General features: G+C 38.1%; 1 protein-coding gene across 1 annotated transcript in view; it reads left to right on the forward strand.

Annotated features, from left to right (window-relative positions):
* The first annotated feature begins 6,888 nt into the window (after nt 1–6,888).
* The window catches only part of ANKRD55 (ankyrin repeat domain 55), a 30,935-nt gene continuing 23,336 nt past the window's right edge, over nt 6,889–14,487 (forward strand). Inside the window, exon 1 of the mRNA XM_053448057.1 lies at nt 6,889–7,259. Coding sequence (XP_053304032.1) covers nt 7,220–7,259 — 40 coding nt within the window. The 5' untranslated portion in view covers nt 6,889–7,219. The remainder of the gene's footprint in view (nt 7,260–14,487) is intronic.

Here is a 14,487-nt window from a genome sequence, read left to right on the forward strand (position 1 = left end):
TTGTACAGAATATTCCTTTCTATTAATCAGTGCCTCACACTGTTTTATAGTACTGTGCTTATGTAAAAAAACCACAGCTGAAATGGTTGGACAAGTATGGTACGTGATGGCTAAGAAATAACTGGCATTTTGGTTAATGTTTTGGCATTATTCTTGATTATTACAAGTTTCAGTACCATTAGGTCTGGCTCAACACATTGTGCTGACTGGGCCCAAGGATGAAATGCTGAATGAAATGACATATCTTTGCTTACACACCAACATTTACACATACACTATATGGACAAAAATATCGGGACACCTAATATTTACACCAGGGGGAACTTTTATGACATCGCATTCCACTCTTCTTGAAAGGCTTTCCATAAGATTTTGGATTGTTTCTGTGGGAATTTTGCTCATCTGTCAGGTGAAACACTTATGTTGGACTACAAGGCCTGGTCCTATGGGCCATTGAGGTGTTTGATGGGGTTGAGGTCAGGGCTCTGTGTGGCCAGTCAAGTTCTTCCACACCAAACTCACCGACCATGTCTTTATGGACCTTGCTTTTAGAAAAGCGTCTTCCCCAAATGTTCCCACAAAGTTGGAAGCATATTATTGTCTAAAATCTCTTGGTATGTTAAACCAATAAGATTTGCCTTCACCAGAAGAAATGGGCCCAAACCCTGAAAAACTTTTTTTGCATATTTTTTTTTGCTTGGTTTGCATAAGATCTGTGCACAGTTAGCAGGTGGACTGCATTTTGCATTCAGTAAACTCAGTTATCATCCAAAAATATCCATGCCTGTTCCCAAGTTTGACTACTGACTAGGTTCAGTTATCAATATATAATTATTATTATGGCATAACCACAAAATAATCAAATAATCTTCTGTACTAATGATGTGATCCTGTGGAAAAAAAATCACATTAAATTATTAATTACAGACATAAAAAACTGAAAAGTTCAAACATGTTACTCTATAGAGAGTGAAATCAGTATGTCGAGTGTAATTACATACAGACGTAGACAGATTAAAGGCTATTCCACAGAGGAAGACCATAAGGGAAAATGTGGACATTTTGTGTATGCTCTCTAGGCCATTTATAATTCATTTGAATGGTCTTATTATTATATATTAACGTTTGTTAAGACATGGACCGACAAAGAATAAATTAGAGAGATAGAAATTAGATAGATAAATTTATAAATATATAAATAAATAAAACAAGATACTAATCATAAAAACATTAAACAAGTGGAACTGTAACCATAACAGCTTTTTAGATTTTACCTAAATTCAGCAATTAAAACTACCTATCGCTTGTGCTGTAATTCAACTTAGGTTTGCCCTGTATTTTTGGGGAGAAGCTACTCAGTCCTGGTGGTTCTACTGAAGGGGGATGTGACTGCTATAGGCAGAAAACCTCTCTCTTAGTCCTTCTCTATTCATCTCAGGGGCATGCTAAAGGTGTTACGTGACCGAGCTGTAGTAGAGCAGCAGTGGTAGCGTGCAAGAGAGTGTAAAAGAGGAAGGGAGTGTGTATAGGAATGGTCTTAGTGTAGAGTGTTAGAGTGGGTGTGTGTATATATGCGTAAATTTGTAAGTGTAGAGTGTTAAAGTGTGTATGGAGATGAAAGGGGATCATTGTTGACCTTATTTGCATGCGCCTACCCAGAATCCCTTGTGGTTGTGGCAGCACCATGAGATTTCTGAGGGGACAAAACAAGCTTTCTGTCTTGTCTGATGGATATAGATTAGTGTTTAATAATGCTTCTGCTACCCCCTGAAATTTAAGTGGAAGGATTTTCCATCACATTTACCCACCATAACTTTTATTATTGGTATATTTTTTACAATACACTGGCTTCACATATGGCACATTTGATGTCTGCTGAGTCTAGGACCATCCATTAGTGTCCAAAGTCTGTCTAGGGAAGGCAATTCTTAACACTGCACCTACCACATATAAATCACACTGGGAACAAATGTTATGTATGTTTTCCAGCTCTTCTGCTTCCAACAATAAATAACTATTTAGCACCAACTGTAAGATACCCTACTGTCAATATAGATAAGCCACACACATAAAGAAAAAATGGTAGGAGATGCCTTTTATTGCTTACAAATGGTAAAAAGAAGGAATAAAGTACAATATGTTTAATTGCAATTCTATTAAAATTGTGGGTTTTTTTATGCTGATTATGGTAATGCTAAACATATAGAGAATTCGATAATAAGATGGTTGTGGCTAAACAGAGCTTCCCCTGTGTATTCCGATTTCATGCACAATCTCCTCGATGAAGGTTACACACTCACTTCTCACTCTACCTCCGTAGTATTAAAGTGTTTAATGTTACTAGTTTCTTTTTGAAAGATGTTTGAAGGAATAAGCCAAGGATGTCGGTTAATTCGAGGTACAGTTTGTATGTTTATGTAGACGATGTGTTAGGGATTTAAACTCTCGAGAGCAGGGATCTCTGATGTGAGCTTCCATCTGTCACAAAGGCTTATGTTCTGTTTTCCCCAATGTAAAACCAAATATGTTTGCGCCTTATGGTTCAAATCTTTTTATTGATGTTACAATAAAGAAAAATAAACAAAATAAATATTTACACTTTATAAATCAGCAAATATATTTTTAGAAATAAAATCGGGAAGCGCATTTAGAAGTATACGGGAGTATGTATATCTAAGATTTGTAACCAAACCAGGTCTGGCTATCTGGCAACATATCTTACCTGTATGCTATTGTATGCTATGGAAGTGTAAGCGTGTAGCATGTAGCGTGTAGCTGCAAGTTTCCAGTCAGCGGCCACATGCAGTTATTTAGCGGCTGCTGGCCTTAAAGTGTCAGGGTCGCTTCTCTTCCCCACTCCGTAGCTTTTAATGATTTTGCGAGGTCTGGCATCAGATAAACAGTAACTGTAATGATATTCCTGGGCCATGTGATCACACTGATGGTATGTTAAGACAAATCTGTTTAATATTAAATATGCCGTTCCACCTACTCTGCTGAACTTAACATAAAGCATTAGAAGTATATTTGAATGTCCCATCCCAAAAATAATTATTTCATCTGTCAGGTAATGCTTAGTTGGCATGTGACACAAAAAGGCACTGACTGTTACCATAGAAACTGAAAAAGCTTCTTAACTGTTTGTGGATTTAATTTGATTAAATCTTCCCAGAAAAAAATATTATAGATCTACTAGTTTATTTAGAGTACAAAATACTTACATACATACCGCTCGCCAAAGAACACCCCTGAAGTGCACACCCCTAAAAACCTAACCCTATAACCTGTATGCAGTTCAGGTCAAAGTCCGAGATGTGTCACTTGCAGCAGTGCCCAGCATACAAAAGAATGACCAAGGATCCAAATCCCTGTAAAAAGTTCTCAATCCAATAATACTAGGTCGGTACGGATATAGTCACGAGAACCCACAGATTTCCACCTACCAATATTATTATGATCACCTCTTCCAGTCCCCACCCTGCAGCCTGTATATGTAATATGAAAGGGGCACATCCTGTTAATGCCAAGCAGTGAGATGAAACTGATGAACTGAAAACATGAAAGTTATAAGCCATTCCGATAAAGCACTCTGCACACCAGGAGCACTGACATGTGTATACCAACAGACAAAATAGGAAAATAGCTCAAGATGAAACTCCACTATGACAAAATTATTGTCAAGTCAAAATGGCATAATGACTCCTAAGTGATGTCAGTAGGGCAATTCACTCTAAAAAGGAACATACAAGAATAATAAGCACCGGATCCATTTTCAGGTAGTAGAAGGAACTCATAAATTACTTGCAGCAGACATGTGAACAAATAGTGTTACTTAACAATAAAAATAGGTAATCCTATCTACAAAAGGAGGTTCTACTGATATAAGGAGGTGCTGGAGGTTCTATTGATAAAAAGAGGTTCTGGAGGTTCTACTGATATAAGGAGATTCTGGAGGTTCTACTGATATCAGGAGGTTCCGGAGGTTCTACTGATATAAGGAGGTTCTACTGATATAAGACTCCTATGGTTATCACATCTTGAGCACTGGCTTCTCTATTATTTTCAGAATGCACAGATACACAGGATACATGATGCAGAGAATTCAAAGCCTGCTTGGTGCCCTTGGGGACTGAAATTGTGCAGCCCTGATCTAGCGATATAACAAAGCAGACAACATAAAATTATATTTGGGCTGCAAGAAATGTAGGTTATAGCAGATGATATCCTAGTGTTTTCAGATATCCCTAACAGTGTACAGAGTACAGGGTATTCTCATATGTACGGTGTAATTATGATTTTTTTTAAAAAAAAAAAAACCTTTGTCAATGCTGTTTTTACACCACACAATCCTTTAGTATGTATCAGTCACTGATATACACTGAGGGCACATAAACAAGAGATGAAAAGAAAAAAATATAGTATGAAAATATAGTATGATATGATCTTTGACACCAACACAAGGAATACCCATACTATACATTCACAAGGGTTTGAAAGGAAAATGTTCTTCCATAAATACTGACCTCTCCACTGCTGAATAAAATAAGAAAATGCCAACAGGGCAGTACAAAGGAAACTTTATGGAATGAATGTTTCAAAGATGCAAATTACTAAACAAGAAACAAATAAAACATGTACGCAATACTCTATTCCCATAACAGAACAAAGTCCTTCAGTACAGTAGGTGGTCCTCCCGGTTGGGTCCACTACAGGGCCCTAAGGAGCTATTAGCCAGCAGAGTGGATAAAGCAGTTAGCACATGCAGAAGTCCATTACTAAACAAAAAACTGCAGAAGATGGTTTGAGGCTTTGATTCCTTAGGAGAAAAAAGGATGTCAAGTTCAGCATACCAGAAGAGATGCTGGTGCAGGGTAGGACACGATGTTCCTTACAATCCAATCTTCTCAGAGCCCTCTGACTTCCCATACTCAGCAAAGAAGACACACCTGTAATAGCAGACCAAACTATGGTGTCTCCGTAGAAGAAAAACCAACGCGTTTTACCTTTTCAGACTTCAGGTTTTTTTCACTTTTTTATCTATAAATTGAGTGCTTTATTGTCACTTAGCTGCAAGATTTTTTTCTCTATTTTTTTCTTAATTATTTTTCTTTTCCTTTCATGAAGTCTGACCCTGACTTTTGTTTACGCTCACTGCCTTTGTTTCAAAATGAAAGGAAAATCACTATCTGAGGGAGCCAAATCAACATGTTATCCATGCTACTGTAAGCAACATTGTCACTGGCCATATGTTCTGTACCATTTAGATTACCTTACATTTACAACAATAGAAGGTATGCACTTACAAGAAAAAACAAATTAACCTAAAGGGCTAATAGTGGTATATTGCCAGTAAAATTGCTCAAGGACATAAGGGCAAAACGCCAGAAAAATTGCCTCTAGGGGCCTGACACTGGTTATCAATTATATTCAACAGTGTGTTCTACTTTGAAGGTAAGTGGCCGTTTTGCCGTTAATTTAGCTTTAAAAAAGACGTTAACAAGCTCTTCTATTTGAAACCAACGCAACATAATGCATTACTCGCTTAGTTACCCAAGTCTGTCTTACTGTAGAGGTAAGATCCAGGATGTGGTCATAATTTTGAGAAAGGTCATGCCCTACGATTCACGACTTTTGGGAGACGCTCTGGAAGGTTCTTCAACTAGTTTGTGCACCTGACATGCAGTTCACCCCGGCGACCATGCTCCTACATATGAACCCCCTCCCACATGCTGCTTATAAACGATCCCAGACGATTCACCTACTCAATGCTGCGAAATCTGTTGTGCCACGCTTCTGGAAGTCTTCTAATCCCCCATTTTTGCATGCCTGGCTCCAGAGATTTATGTTTATTGCTCAAATGGAGGAACTGACTTGGTCCGCTAGGGGCAAAGGTCACCAACATGACCCCCGCTGGTTCTGGTGGCACTCCTTTGTAGTGTCTCCCGATTTTAGACTTATCTTCGGTGCCCCTGACGGTTCGACTGTACCTTAGCTGACGCTTTCCTCTACCTCTCCATAGAGTTGGGGGCTCGTACCCCTGGTTCTGTTGCACACACTGACATTTTAGGTCACTACACCTTTGAGTCGCGTAATTGATGACATGGTTTTCTCATTTGGAACTTTATTTTTATTTTTGTTTTTTACTCCTTTCTCTAATCCACTGTACACTTGGGACGTACTCCCTGCAGGCGTTCTCGTTGGTACTTACCTCGGTTTTTTGTTATGTTTACATGCTGTTCTCTGTATGTCACTCAGCTCCTCTTATTCATGAGCCATATGATATCTGTTGACTCTTGATGGACTATATCTATTGAATTCTTCAATCTATTCAACTGTATATTCGCCCTTGTGCCGGAGGATGCCTACATTTTTCAGTGCAATGTATATGTCTGCATACTATTCTGTAATCCACTTGGTATATCCTTGCCTGTGTACACTTTGTGACTGCTGCATTAATAAACGGAGAATTGAAAAAAAAATAATAATAATAATTTTGAGATGGGGAATACTGTGTGAGATCAAAGTGGAAATAGACCAAGATGGTAATAGAAAGGAACTTAGAGGTCACAGACCTCAAAGGAGTGTCAATGGGGATGTTAAAGTCACTAAAGTGAGATCTGGTGTACTTACTCTAGTGCATTACTCCTTAAATTTCACGTAACAAAATACCCAAACGTATTTAATGGGGGTTCTCCTTCTAAATTGAAATGACATTTGAAGACCCCACCACTCAGTGCTTTAGATCGCACTCCTGCATGTTTGTTCCCAGAGCGTTTGTATCAGACGGGCATAGTCTCTTTTGCACATGCTCCGTCTGATGCTTTCTGGCTATCGTAATCATTCATCCATTGAGATCTGTATTTGCTTAAAGCTTTCCTGCTTGTGGTGCTGAGCTGCATTTCCTCTGTTCTTTCACAGGCAAACGGCGTGATTCACTCACTAGGACGTCTCCATCCCAACACATGTGTTCATTAGTGCATTAATAGGCTTTGTGTGCAGCTGCCAATGAAGGAATCTCCGTCTCATGACAAAATGCGTTTACGGGTGATGTTTATCCTTGTTAACAGCCAGCAGCGCCCATAAGGCAGTTTGTTATTCTCCTAGAAAGACTATGCGACAGCTTTAAGCACATGTACTGCTTACTGTAAAACACCAGATCCTTTTCCTGCAACCAGGTAAATGATATTTACTTGGTCTCTCTGCAAACAGATAAGACACAATGGATTTCAGCAACTCGTCTGTGTTCGACCAGCACAAAGGTAAGCAAATCACTATTTCTATTCCAATTTTCACGCTTTTCTATATCATGTATGTTTTTTTTAAGAGAATAGAGTTTCTCATTTTAACCCCTTAACCACCATGAGCAGGATTCCATATCCCCCCCCCTGCTGATTAACGAGTTAATTAAATGCTAGGCTCTGATAAATGTTCACGTAATAGGCAACTCTTTCTGGTATGGCATTCATGGACAGACTTACTATAGACAAATACGGATTGGCGAATGACAACCTACAATGAATATATTTATACGACAGAAGTTTGACCTTTGAGTCAATCTGTACTTTATAACGTAACCAAATCATTTCAGCAAATTAAAGAAAACATTAAGTTACTTGTTAAATTGTATTCATTACGAAATGTTTCATTTACTTGTTCTTTTGGTGTGAAGTGTGTGTTTATATGACATTCTACATTTACTTAGTATATAGATTCTTTGGGCTGTACATTCACTTATTCCCCGCATACTACTCTTATAAATCCGTTTGTTTGCTCTCAAGGTAAAGTAAGGGAATTTCTTGTTTTTCAACACTTACTTAAAAAACCTTGTTTTTGTAGTTATGTGATACTGCCCTGCAAAATGGGCATACTATTGAGAATTTATCACATCGCTGCAAAAAAAAAAAAAGCGATGTTTGACTATACAGCAGAATGACGAGCCTCTATGTCTCTTATAGTAGGAAATATACCGTGTTCATAGTGGCTTGAGGCATAATAAACACTAGGAGAACCAATTTGACATGTACAGGTTGCTATGGAAATCGTGATGGAGCTAAGCTGCCTTTTGAAGTGTGAGGATTGAATGCATCTCCTACAACAGCCAAAGAATACAACAACACGCTGCAGATCATCGCAGTAATGAATGAACTGCGAATCTCACGCTTTACTCGTCCTATTCCACAACCAGCTAAATACTGCGCACGTTTTAATAGGTGAGGATGCGATCATTCGCATCGCTCTGTAGATAACGTCTACTATCGAGGCCTGATGCTGTTCGTATGATGAAGTTGTACATGAGTGACCAATAATTATCCTTACGTGCATCATGGGAGTTTCAGTCCGCAGCAGAGATATGGCCTGGTTAGTTAACCAGTATTGCTGGCTAGTTAACTAATTATTCCTCCAAAACTAAAGTAAAAAGAAACAAAAAGATGCTTCATAGTGGTCATTTGCAATGGTATCCACAAATGTGAGAAGAATTAAGTAATGCATTGCAAAGCGAGTTATTCCTGTGCGATGTTCTGCAAAACAATTGTATTTTTGCTCCCTAGATTTCTGCGTGAATGTGTAAATTCTGGACTCTTTGTTCATCATCATTCCTGCTATTCTTCTGTTTTGCCATTTTAAAAAAAAATCTAGGAACTTTTATTCATAAAACTTTATCCACCATAGGGGCAGAAAGTATACACTGTGGTGGAATAAAAAAAAATTATATATATATATATATATATATATATATATATATTACACATATATATATATGATAAAGGAAGTATCATAAATAATAAACTTGCTTTTATAGGTATAAACATATTTTTTATCACATACATTACTGCTGATGCTTTTTTTTAAGGATATTATTAATTAATGCACATTCTCCCAAGGGGAAAAAGTTCTTTCGGAAATATAATTTACTTTTAGAGCTAATTAGGTGTCATAGGACAAGACAGATAAACAGAGATGGAGAGACACTTTACCCCAGGGTAATCATTTTGCTGGTGGCCACTAATACCGTGCACTAAGGAGTCTAAGAATATTAATTAAAACAGGTCTTTATGGAGCTTAAATCCTTACCTCGCCTTATGTTCCTCTTTTATAGCAGCTCATAATGTCGTTAGGATCAGCGTATCTCAGTGGTCAACAGTGAAATAAACCAAAGAAATATGTTTATACATTAAACTGTGGAAATATACTGTAGAATACATTATTCTTCTCCCATATGCCTTAGTCAATTAGCCATCAATAGGTCACAAAGTCACACAGAGTCTCAGCAGTTACTTTAGCACAGCTATGCCTCCAACCACACTCCTAAAATAAGTGTCCCTTTAACCCCTTAAGGCCCAGGACGTAATATTATCTTTGAGAGCCAGGCAGACAAAATTCTTAGTATGATTAGAATAAACATGAATACAAACTAAACTAAAAAATATTAAAAAGTGAATGTACATGTTCAAATTTTAACACTGCTACATCCAGAAATACCTAAATATAAAATTATCTATATTTTTTTCCACTGGCTATGTATATTGTTTTAGGTTAAAACCATGGAAATGTTGGGGGGGGGGTTCTAACTTTTTCCCTCATTTTCTAAAATATTTTGTTATATGGTTAATCTATATACATAAGATTTCTAAACAAATAAGCCCCACATGTCCAGGAATATATATATACCGTGTGTATATATATATATATATATATATATATATATATATATACCGTATTGGCTCGGATATAGGCCGCCCCCGTATATAGGCCGCACCCTAAAAGTTTGGTGCTTTTTTAAAGAAAAAGTTTTTTTCTTTAAAAAAGCACCAAAAAAACATGCTGCCACTCTGTCCACCCCCGAGATATGCTGCCACTGTCCTCCCTCCCCGAGATATGCTACCACTGTCCTCCCTCCCCGAGATATGCTGCCACTGTCCTCCCTCCCCGAGATATGCTACCACTGTCCTCCCTCCCCGAGATATGCTGCCACTGTCCTCCCTCCCCGAGATATGCTACCACTGTCCTCCTCTGCCGCCCCCTCCCCAATGTCCCCCGCCGACCCCGCAAGACACCTGGGAGTCTGCTCCGGTAAGTCCAGGGGGGGGGTGCAGAGGTAAAACGCACAACCTCCCGTGCCGGCACCCCCCCCCATGGGAAGTGCTGGCAGGGGAGGCTGTCTGAGCGTATCGGGGAGTAGGATGCAGGTCCCCTGCATCGCTGCGGGGGATCTGTATCCTAACCCCGCTGCCTGCCCGGCAGGCGGTAGACCCCGAATATAGGCCGCACCCCCACTTTAAAGTCTTAAAGTGGGGGAAAAAAGTGCGGCCTATATTCGAGCCAATACGGTATATATAAACCCTTGTGTCCCTAAGTGTAAAAAATATATATCCTGGGTTTAACCTTAAGGGGTTAAAATGTTGGGAGGTATGTACCTGCTTAATAACTTATATTCATGTTAAAATCCAACCAAAACTCGACAACCATGGCCAACTCAAATGTGGGCTGTTGCTGTGCTAACGATACATAATGTTAACCCACTGAAGTGCTGAGCTCACACTATTGAACATCTCTCCGGAACATGAGAGCACTATATAAATCAATAAACTATATTAATAACAGGTGCACAAAATGTTTCTTATAACTCTGACTCTACTGCAAGTTCAGCAGTCAACTTCAGCTTTTCCAGATACTTTGTACAAAATCTTTACACTCGGATCATGAATCCTGGAGTAACAATCCTATGTCCAACAAATCTGCGACCCAAGCCAATATAATTTAAGGTTTGTTAGTATATTTTTATTAAGATTTGGCTAAAAAAGCTAAATATACCATCACCCTCTACTGAACATTAGGATTAGGGAAATTATAAAATTGGTGGCGTAACTTTAAGTAGCTTTTTATTCTTAGGCTACAAGATCAGGAAATTGTAATCAAATAACCCCCTACCAATATTAATCATTTGGAAATACAGTTCTGAAGTGGAGAGGTATAATAGTGAATTATATATTGTTTTCAAACTATTTTATTATTTATATAGTTTTCTTTTTTTGTACTTAAAACTTTGTAATATATCTATAAAGGTTGCATTTTATAATGTTGTCTTGGGTCAAACCAGGGCAAGACTGGAGAAAGCACTAAGGCTACCAGCCACCAAATGACATACGTTAATCTGCTGGCTGGATACACGTGGCCACATGTTACGTTTTAATACTGATTGCAAAAGTAAAACAGAAAGAGGTAAATGAAAAGATGATGGAAAAAAAGTGAACAGGTTCGCGAGAATGGGAAGACCCAATCTTTGGTCAATGCAAGCATCACAAGGAAATCCGAAACATTTGTAACTTATCAATGCCACACAAAACGGCAACGTAGGCTGACAGGCCATATTTAGCTATATAATTGTCAAGGATGTTGGAAAACCGTCCATCATTTCATGCTCTCGTCATCAAATCAAAAATTACTTCGAGGAGGTGTCTCTTACATCTGTGAAAAAAACAATATCTCAACCACGCTTTAAAAAACATTAACTTCTGTGTTTATGTTCTGTTTTTGCATTGTTCAGATTTAGATTTCTTGTTCCATATTCTCATGTCATCTCTACCTCCACGAGCAGAATAGCAAAGCATATTATGTCCATCATTTGCCATGATTCAGTGACAAGGATAGAAAGTCAGTGAAGGTGTAGCACACCCCTTGATTCCACCTGCGTTTTTTTGTATTTTATGTATTAGTTATAACAATATACCAACAATTTCAATAACTATACATTATGTATATTATTATTAATTATTAACATTATTATTACATGGCAAAAGCATCATCAGTATAGTCAGACATACCGTGTAAGTACTGTGACGCAGCACAATGCTATTTATATACAGTATATCATTGACTGCATTTGAATTTGTTTAATTTTAACACATTTTGTTACGTTTGTCAATTTGTACGAATGTCGGAAAACGAGGAGGGGCCCCAACAAAACAAACGAACAACAAACAGACAGCTTTGAATTTTCTTTTTCCTTTTGTTGTGTTTTTGCACTCTAACTTGCTCTCTCATTGACGCTTTTACACACACTCTTATCCTCTCCGTCAATGTCTCCCTACATTCTCTGTGTCTCTGCTTCTCCTTCACACCACTTCTTCTTCTCTGTTTATTCTTTCTTCTGCCTTTTCTGGTGGTCTTCTTGTCCCGGCTCCAACCTATTCAAGTTCAACCATTCCACAAAACCATATTTGTTGATCCAGAAGAAAAAAGGCAGTAATGTCATCTCCAAGGGAAAAAATCCTTCATGTCACCAAGACAGTCAGACTCACCCTGGATCAACATTATCTTATCTACTTTTACTTGTGATAACCCTGTATACATTTCATATCTAGGAAAACATCCAAACGTGTTTAGAATATATTGATTGAATTGGCCAAAAGGACTTCAGATGAGACTCTATTACACAACTTACCCGCCATAACAGTAAAGAAACCTTCTCTATGTTTAAGATGAAAGTTCCTTTCTTATTCTCTTAAGGGATACCCACGTGTTGTCTGGACAGTACAATTTATAAAGAGATCTCCAAAAAGATCTTTGCATTGACCTTAAACATACTTGTAAAAGATTATCCTATCCCCACGAAGACTTTTATCCAGCGAAAACAATTTGGACAGCCTTTCTTCATAGCTTAAATTTTTCGTTTTTGGAATCGTTGGGGAGGGGCAATAAAACAAAACAATTTCCAAATCAAATCACCCTGGGCAGTCACCTAGTTGGCCTCGGCCTAGGATAGCAAATCTGGGGTATGGCAGCCTCTCTGGTGCATAACCGGGGCAGCTCTCTACTTGTAGTCACCCAATGTTGTTCTAGGCTCTGTTTCATCACTTGCTAACTTTGGCAACAAGGTGGCTACTATCACGTATGTCCTGTGTCTTCTGACATTTGGCTGCATGCATTCTGCATAAGACAAGCATCAGGGTTAGTAGCGAGGTGCAGTGAGGACTGTGCTTCTGGTATAACCCTGCATAATTTCACCATTGAGCATATTCTGTATTTTTCTAGCATTTTGTTTTCTTACAGCAAGAAGGTTCTCCGCGTGCCGCTGGTTTAGCTGCAGCGGGTTTTGCCGTTAGGGTAGCCAAACTTGCAGTGACAAATTGACAGCTTCAGATCGATGTTATATACTGAAGGGAAGGAATCTGTTAAGAACCACTGTGTATTATATCGGAATGACTCACCTTTCCACCATTTAAGGAGTAAATAATCTGCCATAAAAATAGCATTTGCTTCAACGTATGCATTCACAGCATAGTGTGTTGTAACAGAGACCAAATAACTGTCATTAGTAGACACAACATTCTGCAGGCATTTTAAAACAATATTCATTTCTGAAAGCTGGCGTCAAGCTGCTAGGGTAATGATATTTCAAATCCTTCATCTTAAAGAAAACATAGCTTTATTCCTACTTTGTATTAGCATGGATCCTCAACACCTAGGTGCGCAGGCGGCTGAAGCATGATGTGACCTGTAAGGCGCAGGAGCTGGGTTGTCGGTTTTCAAGAAAAGTCCACCATATACAATGTTGGCTTCTCCATCCCAAAAGATGGTCTAGGTAGAAAATGATCTTAAAGTCCAACGTATATAAAGTGTATGAAACAACATATTTCATCACTGCGAAAATCGCCACCTCATGGGTTCATCATCATTTTTAATCACTGGCTTAAATGGACAATCCTCAACAGGAAAGGGGCAACTGTATATGGAGGAAGTCCTGTAGAATACCTCTATATATATATATATATATATATATATATATATATACGGTATATATATATATATATATATATATATATATATATATGCGTTACAAGTGCACATTATGGCTGGATTCCTCCTAACTCAAAAATACTCTTTCAACGCTCATGGTACCAAGAAACATTACAACACTAAAATTAACTTTTTAGTTTTTTTTTTAAAATGTATTAGCGTCTACACAAAAGTGCATTCAATGGTTTACTTATGTGTCCTTTCAGGCATTACATCATCACGTGGGTCAAAATGGATGAACCCTGTTTTTAATGTTTTCTTCTTCGTTATTGTTGGGGGGTTTTTTGTATCCACAGAGATAAACGTAGCATTAATTCAGTATAATTAAGGTATTTTTTGGTGCACTATACATATCGCTTGTACAGTTTGCTCAGTGTCCCTGTCAATGAGGTATTTGTCTAAGCACCGGATTTTATGAACAATCAGAACAAGGGTTACATCAAAACAGCTCTGCGGGAACCCAACATTAACAATAACCAAAGAAGATATTCAAACAAAAAACACAGTGGGAAATGCCATAGGACCACCTGCCTGAAAAAATACCCTTGGTGGGAACTAGGTTTCAGCGTATTATTATTATAAAAAACCGTTCCCAAGGTATCCATCTAGTCATCAACAGACTAATCTAAAATGACTAATATATTTTCCAACAAAAATATTATTTTTACAAAACAGAGCTTGTATTTCCAA

Source organism: Spea bombifrons, chromosome 1 (genome assembly GCF_027358695.1).
Source record: "Spea bombifrons isolate aSpeBom1 chromosome 1, aSpeBom1.2.pri, whole genome shotgun sequence".
Lineage (NCBI taxonomy): Eukaryota > Metazoa > Chordata > Amphibia > Anura > Pelobatidae > Spea > Spea bombifrons.